This window comes from Halichoerus grypus, chromosome 8 (assembly GCF_964656455.1).
Source record: "Halichoerus grypus chromosome 8, mHalGry1.hap1.1, whole genome shotgun sequence".
NCBI lineage: Eukaryota > Metazoa > Chordata > Mammalia > Carnivora > Phocidae > Halichoerus > Halichoerus grypus.
Genome location: NC_135719.1, coordinates 128,661,926 through 128,687,167, shown reverse-complemented (window position 1 = coordinate 128,687,167; position 25,242 = coordinate 128,661,926). Strand labels below are relative to the sequence as shown.

General features: G+C 38.2%; 1 protein-coding gene across 23 annotated transcripts in view; it reads right to left on the bottom strand.

Moving 5' to 3' along the window:
* NRXN3 (neurexin 3) overlaps positions 1 to 25,242 on the bottom strand; it is a 1,523,557-nt gene that overhangs the window by 908,035 nt on the left and 590,280 nt on the right. For 18 of the 23 annotated variants that reach the window (XR_013440795.1, XM_078054031.1, XM_078054037.1 and 15 more), the window contains one exon: positions 22,792 to 22,818. The exons of the other annotated variants lie outside the window; for them this stretch is intronic. Coding sequence is in view for 17 of the 18 variants with exons in the window: in XM_078054031.1 (XP_077910157.1) it covers positions 22,792 to 22,818 (27 nt within the window). In the remaining variant the exon portion in view is untranslated. The remainder of the gene's footprint in view (positions 1 to 22,791; positions 22,819 to 25,242) is intronic. 23 annotated transcript variants of the gene reach the window in all.

The following is a 25,242-nucleotide window of genomic DNA, read 5'->3' as shown; positions in this document are numbered from 1 at the left end:
GATGAATATTACTGATTATATTTCTGTCCTCATCTCAAAGGGGAATAATAATAATACCTCCTTGATAGGGTTGTTGAGAGGACGAAATGAGAAAATGAACATAAATTGTTGACCACAGTTCCTGGAACACAGTAGGGCTTCAACTGTTTGGATTTTTTTCAGATTTTGAAGGTCACTTCTTACAATTCTAACCACCTAAGATAGCTTTCTTCTACCCTGATAAATCAAAATCTTTTAATCGTTTTCAAATGTTCTCTCCAAATATGTCTTTAAGCTTTTCTGACCCAATATTCCTCCTCTTGACCAGGTTGCTTTGATGCTTTCCTTACTAAAACACTAAGAAAAGCAGCAAGTGAAAAGAATTATTTGAATTTCTTAGATTATATATGGGAACAGAGCCAAATGTTTAGTCCAAGGAACATCCATCTTGCCATGCCTAAAGGGAAGATGGACACACTATGATCCCCCTAGAAACAGTAATAGGTCATGGGAATGAATGTTCTGTAAACTGCATAAGACTAGAAATCTTGGAGGCTTCCTGACATTTATGGATTACCAAGATGAGCTCCAGGAGCTCCTGAAGGAAGAGGCCACTCAAAAGACGCAAAGTCTTAGGCAAAAATGAAAAACGAGATAACCAAGGAGCACTGAACACTTTATAGTGTCCTAATTACAGAATTTGTTAAAAAGCATGAAAATAAACCATTTTGTTTATGAAAGCCACAGAAATAGGAGAACTCTGCAGAAACAAGAAGGGGCACAACCATTTCTACCTTGAGCAGCTTTCACAGGAGCTGGGCAAAAGGGGGTGTCATGGGCATCAGCATCACAAAGATCCATTTCCAACCCCTTGGTTACACCTTCATGGGTAACATTTTAATCTCTCGCTGAGGCAGTGGTTTGATATGTGAAATGAGATTATAAATTCCACTTGGACAGGACTCTACAACTCTTGTATCTTACACAGGGCCTGGTAGAGCTCAACAGAAGCAAGAATTTCCAAATGACATGTGGGATCCTGCTCAAAGTTCTACATAACAAGATTAGTCCTCTAAAAAACTAAAATCACTGAGTCACGGGGATACTGATAAGAACATTCAGTTTTCTCTGATCCTAGCAATTGACATCATATTATTTAAACCACAGCGGAGATCCATTATTTTTCAAAAATGGGGGGATGGCACAAAGATGACTTTTTCTTACAGTAGTACCTGCCTTTGATTGAAGGGCTTTCATTACCCCTCCTGTCCTCTTTTCCACTCTGGGAAGTAGGCTGGTATCACCCACGGTTGCACCTCAAGGCACAGACAGGACTTGTCCAAGGCAAATAGAGAGAGGGGAACAAAGACTAAGCTATAGCCTCCTTCCTACTTAGCCTTGTTTCAAATTCTCATGCCATGTGCCATCTTATAATCAGCTGTTAGTTTAATTATGAAATACCTGAATGCTGTGTAATTAGAGCTCTTTTTCATGAATGGCTGCCTCCTTATAAAGTAAAACATCCGGCTAAGGAGTAACACCTGGAATCTGGAAGGATCATCTATTCATGGCAAGAACAACTAAAGAGAGCTGTTGATTGCGTCAGCATCTTGTGTGGACTTCTTGAGGTAGCCATCATTAACTGTTCGGCAGGTGTAATTATATGCAACTGGAAAACTTGGTAACCATTTTTCATTCAGGAGACAAAGTTAAGCATCTTTGAGTTAGAAACAATTTTCTAAACTATATATATTTTAAAGAATGTCTTATTTCAAGGGCCAGGGAATTAGAAACCTATTTTGCAGAAAAGCAATTTCATATGTGAACCTGAACAAAGGCAAAGAATGAGAAAAGAGTTTTACCTACTTAAGTTATGGTTCTACTATTTATAAAACAATCAAATATAAATGTGAATGATAATTACATTATTTTTGGCTCACTATTACTAAAGCATAAGAGAAAATGAACTGTGAAGATGCTGGCATTCCAAAGCACAGGACGTTTCAGGAAATGGAGGAAAAGAAGTTGATGCTCACCCACGAAAACTCTGCTAACATTGCAAGTAAATGAACACGTTATTGTCCTATCCATTTGCAGTGAGAACGGTGGCTTGCTTCATCAACTCTGTTACCTGCATGCTACAGTTTGGAAATCAAAAGTCCAAGCTTTATCACCAGCTTTAGCCATGAGACTAAAGCATATGACCTTGGCCTGGCAAACAGTATAGGGAAAAATAATATTTCTACTACTCTGTTCTATAAGAAGTATGGAGCCACTTAGGAAAGCTAGCATCTTATTCTACTTTCATGTCAGGTCAAGATGTATTTCTCACTTTCTCATTACATTAATGTTCCCAAACCAGGAAATAATCTTCAATGTGTGATTCCCAGTTGTAAGAATATGTGAAATGTTTTAAATATTTGCTAAGCATTTGATGATATTCAATAAAACTTCTGTAGATGTCTAAAGTAGCATTATTTCATTGCTGTCAGATGAATGAAGTTGAATGTGCCATATAAAATGGAAACTCTGATGGATATGGCACTAGATGTGATTAAGATCCATATTTCAAAAATGTTCTCTTTATAACAGTTGCTGCTGCCAACTCCCAGGGAAGAGATTCAAGATGCTTACAGGAATACATTATATCCTCTTAGAAAAAGGAAAGAAATAAGTGGAACCACCAAATACTATTTTATTATTAAATAATTTTCTTTAATGCCCCCTGGCATGTAGTAATGCACTAGTGCAGTATACGAAACACCCAGAAAAAGTGGATATGAAAATCCTGATTTACATTTTTTAAAAAAATTAAACTTCCTATAATATCTTGTAGTAAGACAGAAAAAAAAACACCCCATGTTACAAAATATAATCTCTTACCTTCATTCTCCTGACCAATTAACTTTTGAAAATCCTATATTATGTCAGCAGAGATGCTACATTTAGACATCTACCTTCAACAAAACTTATTAATTCAGGATCAAACACAAACTTAGAATTTGTGACAGAATTTAGGCTAACATGTATCTTTATAGTATCCATAAAGAATGGGTATGGGAAGCAAATTAGGATATCAAACCAGTTTTGCTGAGCCTATTTGCCTTGCTTATAAAAATAATTTTAAGTATGCTCCAAGTAACTTGGAAGAAGTATTGTATTTTAATTAGATAAAATTGTAGTAATAAGTCAGGCTTAAATAGCCTCTAAGATCATTTATTAGGATGGAGATACGCAACACACATACACACATACACATCACATCTTAGTCTAGTTATTCCATGTATTTGAAAGCAATTTTATTTAAAAAAAAAAAAAAATGACACTCTTTTCTTTAATGCAGACTGACTTCTCCCTCTGGCTATCTGAAATTGTAATAGGTTACTATTCATGGTCTCTTCCAATAATTCTTAACCAAACACAAAATTCTTTAGCTTTCATCTGAAGCACTGTTATCAAACACCATTGCCTAGACTAACTTGTCTTTCAAGGCAAGACACTCTAATTAACTTACCATGCTGGCCTTATTTCTGGTAGAACAATTTCCTCAAATTCTACTTAATTGAGGCAAAGGACTTGATCAAATTAACTCAAGCCATTTTATTTAGATGCGAGCAATTCTCCTTGGGTGTTTTCACAACCCCAAACGACAATGTACTTAAAATAATCTTATTGCCAAAGCTTCAAAAAATTACCATACAATACAGGACCAGAAGCAATATTTCCTGTAAAATAGAACTGATTCTTTTAGGGTAGGATTAGGATTTTTTCTATCTACAGTTTCCCAACAACTGATGAGTTTGAGGCATCTAGGCATCCATACTGAAACTATTAATGGTTGAGCTGTTTCACCCAATTTAGCAATCAAAGATCACGGACTACTGTGAAATCCTCTACACTGTCCTAACAACTAGACCTATGGATCTGATGCATGGCTTTCTTATCCCCCACCAAGTCTTATTTTTTTATGTCCTGGTCTCATCATTTATTTAATATGTTTCAAACAGTGATTTAGTTATTTCTCAACTGAAACATTGGCTTGCTTCTACTTTAATAGTTGTGGATCAGAATTGGTGAAAACTGTACTTTAACATTAAGCACTTACTGCAAATACCTTTGAACTTGCCTCCCTAGGGGAATAAAGAATCAGAGGATGATTATAAATCCCAAGGTGAGTTCCTTAACTCACTTACAATTGTGAATATAGGTCAGTCTAATGGGGACAGTTCAGGATAGAGATGAAGAGTCCTCTTCCCTCCGCCCTACCTGCCATGGTTTAACTACACTGATGTTTTCCCATTTCTCAAACACATTAAGTATATTCCTTTCATAAGCCCTTGAATTTTGTGAATGCCTCTACACAGAATGCTCTTTCCCTAAACTTTCCCAAGACTGAATCCTTGTCACCATTCAAGTTTCAAATGTCCAAACCAAAAAATGTCACTTTCCTCAGAAAGGCTTCCAGGATGGTCCTACCTAAAGTTGTACTCCCTCCCACTTCCAGGCATTTTCTCTATCTTGTCTAATTTTATTTATTGCATTTGACATTATCTGAATTCATTTATGTTGTTTATATGTTCCCAAACAACCCAAACAAAATGCAAAGTTCATAAGGATAGGGACAGTGTTGATCTTCTTCAGCACTGCATTACCATACTTAGAATAAAAATTGCTTTAAATAAATAGCTTTTCAAACTTCCATTGGCTTTACAGTTTGAATTCCTAGGTGGTTTAGTTTACTTTCCACACACAGTTTCTACAAACACACCTCTCTTTTGGTCCTAGTCCAGGGATTAACAAACTATGGCCCTTGAGCCAAATCTGGCCTGCTGCCTGTTTTAGTTAAGAAAGTTTTATTGGAACTCAGCCTTGCCCATTCATTTACGTATGGTCTGTGGTAGCTTTTGTGCCACAATGGCAGAACTGAGTTGTGACAGAGAATTCAGTCATTGTGACAGAGACAGTACGGCTCACGAGGCAAAGTATTTACTATCTGGCCATTTATAGAAAAAGTTAGCCAACCTGTGTTTACACTTTTTAGAGTGGACCGCCGAGTCTCCAAGTCCTGAGGGAAATATTCAGGGAGGAAGTTTATTCAATACCAGTGACTTTCACTTGTGAGATAAATATTTAAGAGCTTCATTATTTTTAGTCAAAGCAACATTCTCTCCAAATAGAGTGAGTTTCAAAGTTAACCTACCTCCCAAACTCGCAACTCGCAATCAATAGAATTACGCTCACTGATAGTTCTTGGATCAGTAATAACTGAACTATAAATTAAGTGGCGATTTAGAAGGGAAAGCTAAGCCAACATGTAATCACCCAAAAAGGTGATGAAAACTTCATTAACAAACACTTGCTGCCTGCAGGTAATTGTGATGGTTCAACTATCAGTCTGGATACAGAGAGGCCAAAGAAAACCGTTCTTTGGTACAAGACAATTTGAGCAGAAGGACATAACTACTCCACAAGAGAGCAAATATGTGCCTTCAAAGGTAGTGGCAATAAAATCAGACATAACCAAGTATGTTGTTACACAGAACAAAGTATACTGTAAGTACAAGGAAATGCTCTTCCGTGAATACAATTACTACATGAAATCTAGCGTAGATCCCCGAAGGGATGTTGTCATAGTCCCCTGACATTGTTTTGAGTAAGAGCTGGCCATGAGGCTGAGACAGCCAAATAGCACAGCATGTCAGCTCGCACTGCAGTGCCCCAAATCACAAGGCAGGCAGGGGCAAGCCCAGCCAGTACCGGCTGCTCAGTGGAAGCTTACATAAATTATTCTTTCCAGAAAGACATTGAAAAATGGCATGGTCTGGCAGCCCTTAGGAATGGCGCTCATTATAGCCACAGCAAGTGTTTTGCTTTCACTTATTAACTTGAAACCAATTTACTCCTGTTCTGTTCCAAAGATTCTACAGAATCTGTTGGAAAGAACAGAGCTTTTCCTTTAAAATATTCTGATGGGAGCTACTGATGTGAGTTTTCTCATCATTCATCCCCTTTGAAGGGTATTCACTGTTCATCTTTAGATTAGATAAAGGTGAATATGGAATAACAAATCAGAGACCGGGGTGTGGGACAGCATTGTTCTAAAGATGGTGTGAATGGTCAGTGATTCTTGGAATGTTCTTTTCTTCCCCCTCTCAGTCCCAGGGATTTCTGCAGCAATGGTACATTCGTGTGATGATATCCAAATTCTGTTTTCTAGTTTCTGATGATCCATGAGAGAAATTAAATGATAATTCAGACTTTTGAAGGCAGAGGTGCAGTACAAATGGACTTGGAGTTTGATCTCCCATTCACAACTGGGGACCAGAGGGAGAAAATCGTTGCGGAAGGGAAGTAAAAACCTCATAACATGGGCATGTGTGACTACTGATCACACCCATTCAGGAAAAATTGATTATTACTGGCAAAATTACACCAAAGGCTTCGGTCTCTTAGATATTGACATTCAAAAATAAAGCATAGTTTCCACTGGCTGGGAAAATGTGCTGCATTGTTGTATGCAAACCTTTATGGAAAGAATAAGTCATAGGATTCATAGTTTATCCTTGGCCTTGAGGAAAGACATTCAGGAGCAATTAGGAATTTACAAAACACAGTATTAAAAGTTTACCAAAATTTAGAACAAGCCACAATGTCTATAATAGGCATAGTATACACATTTTAGTAATTACAGGATGGACAAATGTGCTGCCAAAAACAAAAACAAAAAAACCCTACCTTCTGATCATTGAAGTTTCCTTATCTGTAAAATTCAAATAACAGTATCTATTTGCAGAGCCAGCCTCATAAGTAGGTAACCAGTATGGTCACACAGAGTCCTGTGGGTTTGGGGTTCAATGCTTTGCAGTCACTGTCTTAAAATTCCCAAGAATTTTATCTTTGAACTTCCGTTTTATAAGTGAAGTTCAATCGGAACTTTGACTCTCAATGGGAACTTTGGCTCCCAAGTGGTCTTATCTCCCCAGGACAAGTTCTTGGCCACCTGCTTTTTCCACCTCTACCCAGCAACTACTGCTACTTTCTGCCCCCACTGGCAGAGCCATGGGGTGGAGTCTTGGGTGCCTGTGAGGGTCTGTGCTCACCCCAGAAATATCCTCCTGCTGAAGGGAGCACATTAGAAGCACATTAAAACAAAACAAAACAGAACACCCTAACAGATTGAGAGAGACTGGAAAAAATAAAAAAGGAAATGCTTTTTCCCTACTTTTTGAACAAGGGACTCACATCTGTATTTTGCACTAGGCCCCACAAATTACATAAATGGTCCTGACCGCTGCATACGATTATTGTAGGGATTACAGGATATAATATATGTAACAACTAAAAATATTGCCTGGCCCAAAATAAATGCTCATTAAATGTCAGTCCATGTGATTTTGTTGCTGTTTTTCTTCTGCGTGTTATTTCCTTGTGGCGGAACACATGACTGCATATCACTTGCACCACTAAACTTTACCAGGGACAGCTTAACCCCTCGGAGATTAAACTAAACCCTTGGTCCCTGTGACTTTGGTAGATGAGGACCCTCACTTTTTTTTTTTTATTTAAATTCAATTAGCCAACATATAGTAAGATGACCCTTACTGTTTCATAATGTGAGCCTACCTGGAGCAGGACAGAAAGGCCTGAATTAATTTCACACAAGATTCTAAACCAGCCTGGAAGATATCTTGGATACACTCCACTTCTTCAAACGCCAATTTCTGTCCTGTCTCCTATAAAATATTTTGCAAGAGCAGCAATTCCCGGTGACAAATCAGAAAGGTTAGACAAGTAGCTAAGAGGCCTGGGAAAACTGATGTTTCTATTGTTACAAGTTTAAATGACCAAGGAGCAATTCAAGCCATGAGAGACAAGGCCATAGGACGACGCTGGATCTTTGGTGCCTGTTTAAATGCTGGGATGGAAATCACATGGTTGGGAGCTAGGCTTCTGTTCAGATATTTTTCTTCTTCATCAAATGATTTTAACAGCAATTGCTAATAATAATGATGGCTCAGAGAAATTGCCTCAGGACTAAGGGCCATAAGAGAGGCTGAACTCTAGGAAAGAGACTAAGGGTTGCTGGAGGGGAGGCAGGTGGGGGGGTGGGGTAACTGGGTGATGGGCATTAAGGAGGGCACGTGATTTCTATGCAACTGATGAGTCTCTGAACTCTACCTCTGAAACTAATAATACAGTATATGTTGATCAATTGAATTTAAATAACATAACATTAATAATAATAATAAAAACAAGAGCTAATGAGTAGCAGAGCCTAAAAGTTCTGTCCTCCCCACTGTGGAATGCTGCCACTCCTGCTGCAGCTGTGTTTTGTTTTTCTGTTCTGAGTAATCATCCTTATTCTCCTTAAGATTCCTTTGAAGCTTACGGAGGCCTCCAACAATAGTACAGGAAAGAGTATAGGTTAAAAATCCAGGGTAGGTAAGATAAGACCAACACACTCTGCCACGTGCAAAGCAATACTCCACAAAGGTAACTTGTGCCTTTATTAAATGTCTCTTTGAACCACTCCCATCTAGGCGAAAGAATAATCCGATTGCTCCGAAATCACATTTCCTCATATTAAATGTTAGCCTTCTAATGTAGCGGTATTTAGTAAGGATTTCTAAAAACATATTTTCTCTGTAGGAGTTGGACAAATGTCCTTATCATGGCAAGCGAGGAGCTACTGAGATTTCCCTCTTTGTAAATATGGAATAATTTTCCTCTAAGAGATCTATACTCATCCATGCAGATTTCTCCTGTGGCCCAAAGTTTCAAGTCATTAAGTTTGTCATTATTGATTAATTAAACAAATGTGCATTAATGGCAACCATAGGTGTGCTTCTGTTGTAAGCAGGGAAGACCCGATGATAAATAGGACACTTTTTCCAAACTGTGAGGAATCCAGAGATTGGTTCAGGAGATACACAGGTAGGCAAGTAAAGCAACAAGAATGTGATGAGTTCTGAAAGACGTGCATTCCAAATACTATGGGAACCTAGAGGTGGAAAAACCTGACATGCCAGGGGTAAAAGGAAAGTCTTCTCATGAATCGTGACCCCTGAGCATCACGAAGGATGAGCAGTAGTCAGCTAGGCAGATACAGAGAGAAATGGTGTATGGTGCATAACACAAAGCATGAACGCAGGGACACCGGTGTAGAGAGCTCAGGGAATTTGAGTAACTATACTCTGTTTGCTAAGACAAGAGCGCTAGAGTATAACGGAAAGAGACAAAGACAGGGAATACCAATATTACCAAAGGAAGGCCAACAAAGCACTGGACACACGGAGGATGACTGAGCAATGATCAGTTAGGTCATCATAGCACTCACTACCCTCTTCCTAGTCATCCCCATGCCTGTATGATCATTCCTAATTCATCCCCTATGCATCTCTAAATGGCAAGGACCTTTCAGTCATAGAATTAAACAGTGCCTTAGAGACTAGTTATGAACAAGAATGGGACACTAATATACCTATAAATCTGAGCGAAGGAAGCCTGACTCTGGAAAGGCCAAGGTTACAGAAAGATTAACCTAAAAAAAATGCGATTTATTGGTGACTAGAAGTGTCATCTTTCAGGAGTCCCATCAGCATTTGACTGAGGGTGGGGGACTGCATTCACTTGAGCATCCACATTGTAGCATCTAAGCAGAAGAGGTACTCTGGGCCATGGTGAGCAGCCGTGGCTTTGGGATCAAAGAGACTGAATCTGAAGCTGGGCAAAGCATTTTGCATAATGAAGTCTCATTTCTAAAATGAAGATAACATCTCCTTTATAAGACTGGAATGAAGATTAAACAAGATTATGCAAGCAAAGTGCTCATCCCAGGGTTTGGCATGCAGAAAACACTCAATCTTTGCTATTATTTTTTGCTGTAACTAGTAGCCACCTGGGACGTTGATGCACTTTCTGTAACAAGAGCAAAGATTTTCAAAATTTTATTGCATATGTCCTTGTGTATGGATTAGCATCCACTTTCACTGCGATGGAGTGAAAGTGCTCAGGGAAAACTTGGAGAAGGGGAAGAATGGAGTTGTGTCTTCCCTCAGCATTCAATTTTCATGCCTTTGAGATGTTAATCATGAGATCCTCACTCTTTTGTTTTCTACCAGGTGTGTAGGGCTGTGGAAAAACTCAGCCACAGACAAGTACCTTACCCCATCATCAGGGTGGTACAATATCTAGCTTTCCTATTTCTGACAATTGATAAGCTTTTTTTTTAATTGGTTCCTTTATCAAAAGGGTTTGCTTGTAAATAACAATCAGTGAATCAAACAGTTAAGTGAAACATCCCAACTACTGAGAGGTATATCGTGTGAGTTTCATTTCAAATATCCATTTCTTCTCACAAGACAATGGTAATCCTCCTCTAGCCACCCCCTAGCCCAATGGCTTCATCATATGTCTTCATCTTCTTCTGCATTTTTTTTTTCCCTCTGTGAGATCAGAAAAACACAGAATTTTTCTATAGTTGTAAGACACATGACTCTTCTCCATAAGGGATACTTGTATGCCCTTTCTTTCTTTTCAGCTTTGCCTATCCTGCACACATTTGTTCCTGCGGTCTGCTGCTTTTGCTCCTTTCAAGCCTTCTGTCCCTGCTGCTCTCACCATCCCAGCCCTGCGGGCATCCTCATTTCGGTCAGCAGGGCTGTTCCTTTCCCTCAGGTTCTAGGGAGGGAGGAAAGGAATAGGGCTTCCAGACTGACCATCACAGGAAAACCACTCACAGGAAATAAAGGGGCTTTCTTTCCTCCCCCCTTCAGTATTTCCAATTTTCTTCCTTTTTATTACCTCTGGAACAGAGGAGGAGCCCTCTGTTTATGCAGTAGATTTTAACCTGCCCACACTTGTGAATAATGCCAATTTTATTTCTGTCATCTCCTAGGTTCAAAACTAAATTTCATTCTGTTTATGTTGCTGTTCATCCCACATCTAAGAGTGTAGGTCATCATATCCTTTCTAACTGGTACCTTTGCAGTGGTACCTCCCCCCAGCTTTTTTCTTTTTACTAATTCTAAAGAAAAAAAATATCCTGTGGTAACATTATAAGGTAATTTGACTTTGGTGACAAAGAGTGCTCATTTGATTAAGAATCAGAAATTGAGATTTATGAAGACTCATGCCTGCTACTAATCACTCTGAGACCTTATACAGTGCACTTGGATTCCATAAGCTGTGGTTTCCCCATTTGTAATAGGGTGCTATTAAAATATGTGCTCCCACAGGCCTCTTGGGAAGACCCTGAGCTCATAACCATTCGAGACTTTGCTTCTGGAGACATGACCTCCGTTACATTTGTCTCTCTTCTGGAACACATAGGCCTTTTAACATTTTTCTACTGCAATGTAACTTCAGCCATTCAGGAAGATAGACATTTAGATCATTATAACTAAACTCCACACCTCCTGCTTTCACCCCTTGATATATTCTCCTGCTTCCCACTCCCTAATGAGGGCCCTTCCAGAAGCTACCATGAACACCGCTTCTGACAAAGCACTGGCACAAAGCTCTAGTGATAACGGTGTCATCTTTTCATGTTCAGTTATTATATAATCAGATTTACTCTAACTTTATTTTTGGAAGGAAAATGTATATATCCCTTTAAGGTTTCTTTCCCTAACTTCCAATAAATTCTATGTTAAAAAGCTTTGTGATTTTAGTCACTGAGTCAACAGAACAGCCAGAAAAATGACTCCATTTCTTTTAAAAGCAACAACCCCTGATCCCTAAGTTTTCTTCCCAAAATTGACGCTAAAATTGAGAAAAACTGTGTTGAGATGCTCTGAATCAGTAGGTCATACCTGCACGCACGCACACACACACACACACACACACACACACACACACACGTATTTTTAGGCACTATGGGGAAGTAGATCCATTGATGTATTTATTTTATCACCAAACAGGAATGGAGGGTTTGGTTGATAATGTTAGCACATCCTACAGCTCACTGATCAAGTGGCCCTTCCTAATTTTCAAAATACAAACTGTGCCTAACACTAATACTTATTGAACTTATCACCTTACAAATATTACGGTGGCAATTAGACAGATAAAATGGATCACAGTACAAAAAGAAAACTTCAAAAACTAGAAAGGAAAACAGAAACACCATTTTTACTCAAAATCACAGTGCTTGAAATACAGCTGTTGAGGGCGCCTGGGTGGCTCAGTTGATTAAGCGACTGCCTTCAGCTCAGGTCATGATCCTGGAGTCCCTGGATCAAGTCCCGCATCGGGCTCCCTGCTCGGCAGGGAGTCTGCTTCTCCCTCTGACCCTCCCCCCTCTCATGTGCTCTCTCTCATTCTCTCTCTCTCAAATAAATAAATAAAATCTTTAAAAAAAAAAAAAAAAAAAAAAAAAAAAGAAATACAGCTGTTGAAAGGAAAGCAGGAACACACCGTGCTTGGCTCCAAGCAGGTGGTCAGATGAGAGAAGGCAAGCCAAAAACAGAAAAAGAGAAATCAGGAAAAAAAATCTAGCTAAGTAGACCAGTGCTCAGGACCTCAACACAAGGAATACACATATACAGTTGACCCTTGAACAAATGCATCTGAACTGTGCAGGTGCACTTATATGCAGATTTTTTACAGTACACTACTGTAAATGTATTTTCTCTTATGATTTTCTTAATAATTTTCTTTCCTCTAGTTTATTGTAAGAGTACAGTATATGATACATAGAACTTAAAAATGTGTTAATCTACTGTTTATGTTATCATTAAGGCTTCTGATCAACTGTAGGCTATTAGTAGTAATGTTTTAGGGCAGTCAAAGGTTGTATGTGGATTTTCCACTGCAAGGAGGTCAGCACCCTAACCCTCACATTGTTCAAGGGTCAAATGTATTGTGAAAAAAAGAAACTACTTTGTTCAACCGAATGTTGAAATGAACCATCCCTAAACAAAATCTATGAAAAACTCATCTGGATTTGAGAGACATAGATCACCTTCCTCAACTTAAAAGTGGGGTAAACAACCCAATAAATCCATCGTAAGTTGGAAATATCACAAATTTAAAGTACATTTAATACACCTAACTTAACAAACATCACAGGTTAGCCTAGCCTACCTTAAACATGCTCTGAACATTTGTTTGCAGTTGGGTAAAATCATCTAACAAAGCCTATTTTATAATAAGGTGTTGAATATCTCATGTAATTTATTGAGCACTGTAATGAAAGTGAAACAGAGAATGGTTGTAAATGTATCACTTGTTTACCCTCATGATCGCATGGCTGCCTGGGAGCTACAGCTCACTGCCACAGCCCAGCATTACGAGAGAGTATCATACTGCTTCTCATTATCCCAGGAAAAGATCAAAATTCAAAATATAGTTTCTATTGAGTGTGCATTGTTTTCACACCATTGTAAAGTCAAAAAAATCAGAGGTTGAGTCATTATAAGTTGGGGGCCATCTGTACATGCACCTGAGTTCCAATTTCTATAAGAGAAAGAGAAAACGAAAAAAAGGGGTGCCCAGTCTTCTAGATTCCTTTGGCATTTTCCTTGGAAATTCATAGTATAAACCCCTAAAACTGACATCAACACCTGGAATTCAGTTAACTCTCAATAAATGTTCTTGGAATAAGTGAATGAAGAATGAGGAAGAGTGACAACATATAATATTTACTAATACTCATCTTCCTTCATGAAATTTTCTGGATTTCAACAAAAACCTGGCTAAATGAGACCTCATGAAAATCTTCATTTTGTCTAAAATCCCTTATTTTACAGAGAAAGTAATATATATCCTTTCAGATTTTAGGGATAAAAGAACAAAGTCATTCTTGGTTAATTTTCTTCCTTATAGAATGACAACAAGACAAAGAGTCATAGCTTATAATTGTCAGCTTATATCTCTCATGGTGATTACTAAGAGTATTTGTATAAATAGTAAATTAAGATAGAGGGGTGTTATATGCAAACAATGAATCATGGAACACTACATCAAAAACTAATGATGTAATGTATGGTGATTAACATAACATAATAAAACAAAACAAAACAAAAAAAACATAGAGGGATAGGCACATTTCATTACCTCATTGATTTAATTATTTATTGAGCATATACTACATTCAAGGTAGCTTCAGGTCATGAAAATCAAACAGTGGCAAACATCAGCACAGAAATTTTAGGCTGTGCTAACATAAGATACCACTATACGTATGCATAGGTCTCCAAACTACGGACACTAATTTAACACGATTAATTCCAGTGGCTTGAACTGTGATTGGGAAACACTTCTGGGAGTCTACATCACCTCTCTCACCTGGGTAGTTCACAATAGATCATTCCTACGTTGGTAAGGTGTTTGCCTATTTTTAAGATGTTTAGATAGAGAAAGTTTACTCCTTTATTTAGCAATCTTTCCTAGAAGTCAGCAACTCAATGAACTTTGCTTATATCTATACATTCTGTGAGATCTTGTGTTTTTAACTTAGTCTCTTTTCTCCTCTGCTACTTCCTCTGCTTCTTCCTTGGATGAGACAAAACACACTCTCCTTTGGAAGCCACTTATTTATAATTTAATGTGTCACTCTCACTTCCCATCTACTCTTTAACTGGGCACTTGATCTCAATCCCTTTACCTTTTCTAAAATCCAGATGAACAGTTGCTAAAATACCTTCCTGAGAGGACTCTTCCACACCAGGGGCTCAATGTACACAAGAGAAGCAAACCAAAAGATGATATATTTGTATTCCAGAGCACAGGGACCATTTTGAAATCAGAAAAAAAAGTGGCCTTGGGTAGCGTCACTGAAGGAGACATTTCTTCTTTTAGGGTCTCATTTAATCTGCTCTCAAAGGACATTCCCAGAAGTTGGGGGTGGATGGTACTGTAGTTCTAACTGCTAAGTGGTCACCACATATGGATCTGATAAAGGCTGGCCACCAGCCTTTGTACGGCATGTGCATGATTTTAATTACCCAAAGGTCCAAGTGTGAATCTTTAACATATTGGCTCATCATACTATGCTTCAACAAATTGGGTGAAACCAAAATACAAGATCTCCTAAAAAGAAGATGGCCCTTTTCTCCTCTTCGTGAACTAGCTCTCCTTTCTAATCACGGTCTGCATGAATGTGATGATTTTTAAAGCCATAAAAGGAATGCGCCAAGGAAACTGAACATACAGTAACATTCTTAGCCAGAAATCTATACCCTTGCTACAAAAACTCTCATTGCTCTGACTCGACTTTATTTTGGTTCCTATTTAGAGTACTGAAATTGATATTAGAAGATATTAAAGTCACAAATATGATGATATCATCTACTCAGACCTGTGCATTTCACAGATATTTGCACTTTAGACCACTATTAAGTGTTTATTAAAATGATACCAAGGTTCCAGAAACAAACACAGAAGAACTCATGAAGTTAAAATGTTTTCATTAGTTTTGGGTTAACATCAAATTTTTATTTATCAAAATGCACCGAGAGGAAAAAAAGTCCCAATATGACCCCATGATGGTCGTATCCATCATCTTATTAATAATGTTACTGATGCAGAATCCAGTGCAACTCTGATGGCCTTGAAAAGTGTTTACTACTGCCCTGAGTAATTGATGGAGTAAGTAGGATGCTTATTTTACAGGCATCTATTAAGCTACCAAGGAATATATATTTTAGGAATATATACCATCCATTCTTGAACAAGTATAGTTCTCAAGAGATCATCTTTTCAGTTGTCATCATCATGATGTCATCATCATCACCACCACCACACATACAGCACAGACTGTGTTCTAGGTTCTGTTCTCACTTAAACAGGTAGACACTGTAATCATGCCCATTTTACAATTGAGAAAACTGAGAGTGGAAATAAATTGTCCAAAGACCCATAGATCACTAGTGGTAGAGACAAGGATTAAACCCAGGCTGTTTGGTGCCACAGTCCTGCTTGCTCTTGGTAATTGCACTAAAGTGCCTCTTTGCTGAGATTCTAACATAGATAAGAGGAGCCTAAGAGGGAAATCATACAAAATTACTATAACATATTGCCACCTTTCTACAACACCTGTGCTTACTAGAAAACAAAAACAAGATTAACATGAGAAATGCTGCTATAAGAGATTTCTATTTAAAGATTTCTAGGAGAAGTTGGGAGAAGTCGGCACCCAAGTTTTGAATAACAATGGTCCCTACATATACTTGAAGAAGTAAAAGGATGGAAGGAAAAGGGTGACAATGGCTCTCCCTGGAATATGTGACAGCAACATTTTGAAGAGTATTTTGAGAAAATGAACAAAAAGTTTGACAATATGGTGTGGTGAGGGTAAGGAGAAACAAACATTGACATATTGCTGGTAGGAACGTAAATCTGTACAACTTCTTTGGAATGCACTTGGGCAATATCTATCAGTTTTTGTAATGGACTTATCTGTTGACCTAGTTAATTCCACTTTTAGGGATTTATCAGATAGACATTCCTGCAAAGACTAATAAACAAAAACATGTGTTTTTTGTTTGTTTGTTTGTTTGTTTTTTAGTTTTAGCAGTAGTAAAAAGCTAGAAAAAATCTAAATGTATATCAGTAGGATATTGATTTAATCAACTATGGTATCTCCATAAAATGCAGTATTATGTGACCATTAAAAAGAATAAAGGAGACCTTAATATTCTTACATGAAATAGTCCCTAAAATATTTTAAGTGAAAAAGAGCAAAATTCAGAAGAATGTGTTAACATTGTGTTAAGGACAAGGAAGGGAAAAAGGGGTAGAATATGGTTATAACTGTATGTTGTATACTCGTGGATTATCTTTGAGAGAATATACAAAAGACTGATAATTTTGGTTGCCTCTGAGAATGAGAATTTGGGTTCTAGAAAGAGATAAGAGTGAGAATTTTTACTTTTCCTTTGTTCCATGTACAGTTTTTTAACTATTTAAAAAAAAAAACCATCCTGAATTAGTATTTATTAAGAAGAATTTAATATTAAATGTTTAGGAAGCACCCTACTATCATACTCAAATCTGGCTATTATTTATACTATTAGTAAACTTGTACTTGAAGTGTTTTATGTTATAAAAAATATAAAACATTCCAAAGGGGAAAAAATGATGTATTATTTTTTAAAAATCAGGTTTTGAGAAAAGCAGAGCATAATCATTTAGTAGGGAAAGAGAAACTCTCAGGTGTGATGTTGATAGTTTGATACACAATACATTATTATACAGAAGATCCCGCTTTGTGATTTTCCATCTCCACTAAAACTCTAAGTGATATGATCAGGCAAATGACTGACAGTCATGGTTATCCAAATCTTGGAACAAATACCAAAGAGGGTTCAGAATTTTCTTCCCAGAAGACTTTTAATAGTGAAGAAGTCAGCTTTCCTGTGGACCTCAGGTATGTGTTTCTGAGTTAATGGGATGAGCTAAACAATTCAGCTCTGGGATTTCTAGATAAACTAGGCCTAAAGATGAAATAGCATAGTCCAGTACCATAGAGAGGGAAGAAAGAGAAAAAGGAAGCAAAAACCCCCAAAAGCCTAGTGTAATAAACTGCATTTCACCAACCTATTAATTTATGCCTAAATTAAGCAAGAAACACCCACACACTGTTGACTTGGCCAAGACATTGGAAATTGAGTCTGCTTAAAAAAAGCCTAAGGCACAGAAGCTAATGCAAAAGGCAAAAAGCAACTGCTAGGCAAACCAGTGTAAGAGAAGGAATATTTAGTAAATACTAGTAGCCTTTAGAGGTATGACTTGGAAGTATCATATCCTTATGATGTTATTTTCATATAGCTCTTATATAATTGTACACTTCTATGATGATTCAAAGATAACAGAGTCTATGGAAGGGGACAGGATTATCAAAGCTGTTCTCTCACACAAGTGACTACAGGATGACACTGAGTGTTTTAAGGTCAGTATATTTTTGTATGGCACTCTATTTCTTTTCTCCTTTATATCTAAGAGGAAAACACCGAACCTTGTTACAGATAAATAAAGACTTCAAGTTCAACGTAATTGGGGGGGGGGGGTTCCTACATCTCCCTAAATAATCAGGCATGTACACAAACTCACAATTTCCATATGATATATACACCTCTTTTTAGAAAGACTGAGAAAATGACCATATACAGAGGAATCAGCCTTTCAGAGAAGGGAAAGGCTAAAAAACAAAAGGATGAAATTGATAGTTATTTTTATGTGTTCATTATAGTCATTCATGCTGTCTTCATCTGTCATTAATATGACTATACTATATTCATTCAAGCTGTGCTGCACATAGCTTGAAAGGGAGAGAATAAAGTAGGGGCTAGGAAATCAAAGGGCAGAGTCAAAATCAGACAAGGTGAAAAACAACAAACCTTTTTCCATACTTTGATTTGAGCAAACGTCCATGAGACCAATAGGAAGTCCATACCTGTTTTCAGAACCGCACACTTCTTAGGGTACTGCCAGCCTCATGGAACTGGAACTGTAGGAACAGGTGATTTTCTCCAAAATTCCCCAGAAAGTAGCCCTGTTTTCTTTAGCAGTGCTCCAGGCCACCCTGTAGTTCAATCACCATGATGACTGCCAACTCTGTTGATCTTTTGCAATTTAAAACTAAGTTCTAAGCTGGAAATTTCCTGATTATATATTTTTGAATACTCCTGCCAATTGAATCAAATCCAGCAATGTCCCAATTTCAACCAAAGGCCTCGATTTGTATACTCTCTAATATATGTCTGGGGATAGAAGCCAGAAAAGAATTTATGTGTGGTATTCTTGGAGGATTTGGAAAGCAGGGGTAGCAAGATTTAGAATGAGTAATGATAAGTATATCATAGATCTTATGGGGAACGACAAAGCATTGGAAAAGAGAAAGAGGAAGGAAGGCAGAGAAGCTGATTAAAAAACAAACAAAAAACCTGTTTCCTCTTCTTGGAAACACTCAGCACAGAGCTGGGCCAAAGTCATTGACAGAAGGACCAGATAACAAGGGCCAAAAGAAAGAGACTTTCATTCAAGATCACTATCCTCTATTATGGCCAGTTGTCTTCTCCTTACACTAGATCATCCTTCTTTTTCATGCTCTTTTCTCTAAGAGTGTCACACAAACCCTTGGAAACAGCCATTTATCCAAACATTTTGCAGCAGATGAAGAAGAAAAACATAGATGATGTCATTCTGTATTCTACCTGACTTTCCAGAGGACAGACATTCTAAAAAAGGATTACTGGAAAAGTGCATGAACCTAAATTCAAACGTGGTTAAAGCTTAATTCAGTATGTCCCTTCAAGGGAAAAAAGCAGCTGTGTTCTGAAACATGAGTAATAACACCCTCTGACTTCTATTGAAATGACACCTGAGACATAACAGGAAAATCCCTCCCTCTGAAACTCAGGCTACAAATCAATCTCATCACAAAAACTGGGTAAGAGGAAGGATCTGCCCACCTATTACCAAAACAGCTTTAGATCCCAGAACAGACTGAACTATGAACTTTGACATCTAGTCCACAAGCAGAGAGGTTTGAGAAGTTCTGATTACCTGGACCTGTTTTAGTTGCCTAGCCTTCTCGAACTTTTCCACCCAAGTGCCAATAATGCCAGGGATGGAAAAAAGAAGATACATGATAAAAATTATATGTCTTTGAATTCTTAGTTTTTCTTAAAACCTAAGATTCATAAACTAAATAAGATACACACTTATTTGCATTCTTCGGCATAACATATCACTTTGGTCTCAATTCAAGTTTTTACTCCAAATCAACAATTAAAATTGACTTCAAGAAAATATGTCACTTTCACTTTGTGACTCTTCATTCCCCTGGGTGCACATTTATATACCTCAGCACTCAAGGTATTAGATTAAAGGACTCCTGCTTTGTTTTGTTTTCTTTGGTTTCTATTCAACCACTGTTCATTTAGTGGGCACTATGTATTCTTCCTCTGATGTTCTCCCCAAAATTAACTTCCTCAGTATGTTAAAGGTTTATCTTAAGAATTCAAAATTGATTTCCAAAATCCAATCTTGGCTCTTTACCTAAATATCGAACTAAAACTAGTTATACTCTTTCTATACTGTGATCAAAGTAGGGAACACATATTTGCTGACATATTTCTTCTCAATGATGGTTTTGGGGGCTCTGAATAGAAAATCTTTTATCACATTTAGAAAACCTGCTGGCATCTATGTCCTGGAAAAGAGGCATTGCCATGGGACGCCTGGGTGGTCAGTCGGTTAAATGTCTCCCTTCGGCTCAGGTCATGATCCCAGGGTCCTGGGACCAAGCCCTGAATCGGGCTCCCTGCTCAGTGGGGAGCCTGCTTCTCCCTCTGCCTGCCGTTCCCCCTACTTGTGCTCACTCTCTCTCTCTCTGACAAATAAATAAAATCTTTAAAAAAAAAAGAGGCATTGCCTTCCTAGAATAAAGAATTCTGGAATGTGTCTAAAGATGACTTTTCATGGCTGATCAGATAATATATGTGAAATTAATTGCAAGATAAAGTGTGGATAGAGCACAGAAAGCAAGTCCAGATATCCCGATCAAATAACTCCTTCAGTTCTCTATTCTGCAAATAAGTATCTAAGCCAGAAGATGCTAAGTTCAACTTAGAATGAAATTTTTCCACCTTCATGCTTTCCGTAAATGAACTATAATTTTTTTAAGAAGCCAAACACAGGGGCACCTGGGTGGCTCAGTCGTTAAGCGTCTGCCTTCGGCTCGGGTCATGATCCCAGAGTCCTGGGATCGAGCCCCACATCGGGCTCCCTGCTCCGCGGGAAGCCTGCTTCTCCCTCTCCCACTCCCCCTGCTTGTGTTCCCTCTCTGGCTGTCTTTCTCTCTGTCAAATAAATAAAACCTTTAAAAAAAAAAAAAAAAAAAAAGAAGCCAAACACAAATGACTACATATTATATGATTCCATTTATATGAAAAGTCCAGAAAAAGGAAGATTTATAGAGATAAAAGCAAACTGGCAGTTGTATAGGGCTAAGGGTAAGAGCAGCGATTAACTGCAAATGCACATGAGGAAAATTTGGGGGATGGGGGTGATGGAAAAGTTCTAAAATGTGATTGTGGTGGTGTTTGGACAACTCTATACATTTAATAAAAATCACTGAATTGTAGGCTTACAGTGGATGAATCTCGTGGTATAGAAATTATATCTCAATAAAGCTGCTTGAAGAAAGAGAAAACGCCAGTCTTTAGAAAAAAAAGGATGTTTCAATTAGGCTTTTAATGATCTAAATATCATGAGAAATTTCTGGCTAATTAGAAATGTTTAAACACAGCAAAATAGGACATTGCTTAAATTAACTGAAAATGACTCCAAGACAAGCATAAAGCACTCTACTTTAGGAAGTGCTTGTTTATATCAATTTTTTACATTTCTTTTCCTTTGTTAATTTACATGGAACATTGGCCCCCCAAAAAAGTGTTTTGGGCTTTATTAGTTTGTCATTCTGATAATCAATCTCCCAAGAAAGAAGGTTAAACCAGTAGCACCTATAAAATATGATGGAATAAAGAAGCAAATGAAACATAAAAGTTGGATTATTTCCTTTTCTGACTTTGTTCCTACTGAAAGGCCCTAATGAGGAAAGAAGTAAAAAATGAAGGGGTCATACTGAGAATCATGTGTGTTAGGTGCTCAATCAGTCTAATTTCATCTTCCCAGATCCACAGGAGGAACATATCCCCAGCTTCCTTTGGGTTTTGGATGGAGTCATGTTTGAGAAAATGTGGGCAGAAGTGATGTCCATCACTCCAGACAAGGCAATAAAAACACACTGCATTATATCCAAGCTCTTTCTCTCTTCCCTATGATATGGCTGGAAGTTAGAACTCCAAGATGGTGAACCCAGGCCATGAAAGAGTCCTAGATGCCTGAATTACTTCCTTGAAGAGAGCTGGCATTGGCACTGAATTTTGCCTGAAGGAGAAATAAACCTGTCTTCTGTCGAGCCATTGAAATGTTGGATTGTTTGTTATAGCTAATTGCCCTAATTACCCTAGTTATTTAATTATCTTAACTGATATAAGATGCTATAAGACTCAAAGTATATTTCTTCCTTTCTTCCTTTTGTCAACTAGACCTATTCTTTCCCTCCTGCCCATCCTTCCTCTTTCTCTTCCGGTTCTCTGACCTCATGACTCCAGTTAATGTTCATTTCTGAGGCAGAGGAAGAAATACGTGAGTGCTATTCAGCCTGCACTTCATGAACACCCTTCTTCAAGAACCAGAATATTTGAATGGGATAAAGTAAATATAATAGGCTGTAATTTTTCATTCAGAAGAGCCAGAACGTGTCTCAAGACTTGGGTTAAAATGTTGCATTATCACCAAGAACAACGCTTTGCCCGCCCTTTGAGAAAAAAAAACCCCACAGTGATAAATGCTGGGAAAGAAATGTCAGAGTTGGCAGCCACCTCCTGGGTCATGAACTTTGCTTTTATTTTCTGAAGCTTTCAGTAGTGGAGAAGTGCATTCTGGTTGCTCTAATGTTTTTGGTCCACCCCTGAGGATTATTTCCCCCAAAACAATAAATTACCATTTCAATTCATTTTCAAGTTGTTTCCTTATCCAGGTGCCCTTTCCTCCTTTTCTGCATAAAGAGCAAATGCAAGGAAAGAAGAGAGGACCCACCCCAATTCAGAAACCACGCCCTGGGCCACACTCAGCCCGTTACCCTCACCCCAGCCCTTCATCTTGCCAACCCCAGCTCCCCCCAACTCCATAGTCAGAACAGAAAATAATTCAAACAAAAAACAGCTCATAAACAGTAAACAAAATAAAGTCAGTTTTTCTTTTCTTTAAGAACAAAATGAAACTTGAGGGAAAACTTACTGGAGTTACAGTTTATCCTGATACAGTCTAGATGGGGAAAAATAAATGAAAGATGAAATTGCATCCTTCAAGGTAACAGCTGCAGACATCCAAAAACAATCAGTCCACCCTTCCGGGGACAGACACACGCAAGAAATGTGGCCATTTTATATATATACAGTATGTACAAGTTTAAGGGTGGGTGTATATGTACAGTATATTATTTAGTAAAGTTGGATACATATATATATACACACACACACATATATATACACATATGTATAAAGATATATACTGGTATACATATATATCCACAATAGACACCGAGTATGCTGCTCTTTTTTTTTTCAAAAACCTACTCATTTATATAAAGTATTTCAAACCTGAACTTTGAAATATTAATTTTGTTCAACTTGGAAAATTATGTAAAAATTTCTCCACCAAATGCAGATTATATTCTAGTTCCCCCTATAATGATTTTCTTAAAATTTATCTTTAAAAATAGCATCAACACAATTTTTATATTAGTTTTCCAAAGATATATTACCAATCTGACACATTGTTTATGTTTTTAAAAAATCTGTCCATGAAGTTTCTCAGTGCAGTATTTAACCCTTTCTCTTTTTCTAAAAACAAACTCCCTCCACCCTCTTCTTTGCTAGGGCCCCAGATGCTATAGAAATTTACATAGGCAGACGTGCCATTATCCCTAGAGATAAGGAAAGGGTTAATACCACCTGGTCATTTCCTGTCATAAAATGGCCACTTGCAAACAGCTAACCGCACAAACACCCATCCCAGATTTTAGAGAGGTGGGGTTGGGTGTAGGGTAAAAGGAGTTGTATGATGTTATCACAATTGATGGGGTTCTCTGCTACTGTTTCAAAGGCTCCCAGACCAACCCACTCACGAAGCCCATCTTCGTCTTCCTGCCTGAATGCTCAGACTGAATCAAGTGCCTACAGCATTCAAGGAGAAGGCGAGACAGGTATATGGGGAGGAGGTCTTGGGTACCTTTGACCTCCTACCTATTTCAGTCTGTAATTCTGCATCTTGAGGGAAGAAAATTCTTTGTTTTTACATTTTTTAATGGGAAAGAGAGGGAAGAAAGGGTACTAATCTTCCAGTCCTGGTAACCCGACAGGGTATCCTATGCCAGAGTTCTGAGTATCTATCCTTTTATTAATATCTGTTTAGAGTCATGAACAGCGCAAAAGGTCTAGAGTCAATGATTATATTTGTAGGGGATTGGGTAGAACAGTTAAAAAAGGTCTCAGATTAGTTGTGACAAAGTTGCCCAGTTGAAACTAAATTTGACTTATCATGGTGGGAATTCCCATAAGAATTTGTTTAAAGCTGGATACTAAAAAGTAAAAGTAAGACAAGAAGAAGAAAAAAAGTTACAGGAAAAAAATACAGTTAGAAACTGAGCTCCTCTGCCTAAGGCTGACCCAGTAGTTTTGGAGGACTCCTAAAGGATAATGCCACCATTTGAATTTCCCAAAGTAAACCATTTTAAGTAAGCAAGTGAAAGAGGAACCAGTGGCAAAGGACAGGGCAGAATGAAACTATGGAAATCCAGATAGGAGAAATCTAGAACACCCAATCATTCTGAGGAAGGAGGTGGTACGCTTATTTGTTCCCCAGAAGAACATCTCTTGAGAAAAATCTGGGTTTGGTTTCGTGCGGTTAGGTTTGTCATGTGTCGTCAACCGCAACAGAAAAGTGGGAGCAAACAGCCCTGGAGCAACTGGTACGATCACCAAACAGAGGAGGCCATTCCCCTGGTGAGGACTGGGAAGGGGAAGGGCAAAGTAGGGAGGAAGGGGTGGGGCTTCAGCTACGGGTTGCACCTGCCATCAGCCAAAGCTGGAGAAATGCCCCTTCCTGATGTATTCAGGAGAGAGGGGAAACAGTTGTATGGGCATGCTTAAGAGAGAAGGGACGAGAAAGAGTGGGCCTAAAGCAACAAACCTGAGAACTGTCAACAAGAAGGCATTGTCTTCCTTCGTTTCTATGCTGTTGAGGATTTTATTTTTATTTTTATTTTTTAAAGATTTTATTTATTTATTTATTTGAGGGAGAGCACAAGAGTGGGGGAGGAGCAGAGGGAGAAGGAGAAGCAGGCTCCCTGCTGAGCAGGAAGCCCGACGCTGGGCTTGATCTCACGACCCTGGGATCATGACCTGAGCCGAAGGTAGATGCTTAATGGACTGAGCCACCCTGGCACCCTGAGGATTTTATTTTTAGACAAGGACCTGGTCTAGAGAGAGGTGCTGGGTTCACTCAAATGGTTCCATGAACTGAATGGTGTCTCTAAACCAATGTGAGGACTTGGAGCTTTCCAGGTGGTAGACAACTGGTTAAGCCAAGAAGTGATGAATTATTTTGATATTTTACCTGAAGAATAAGTGGTTCAAGAAAAATAAATCTATCCCAGTGCCTTGCTCATAGGTTCTGAGAGGGTAGTCT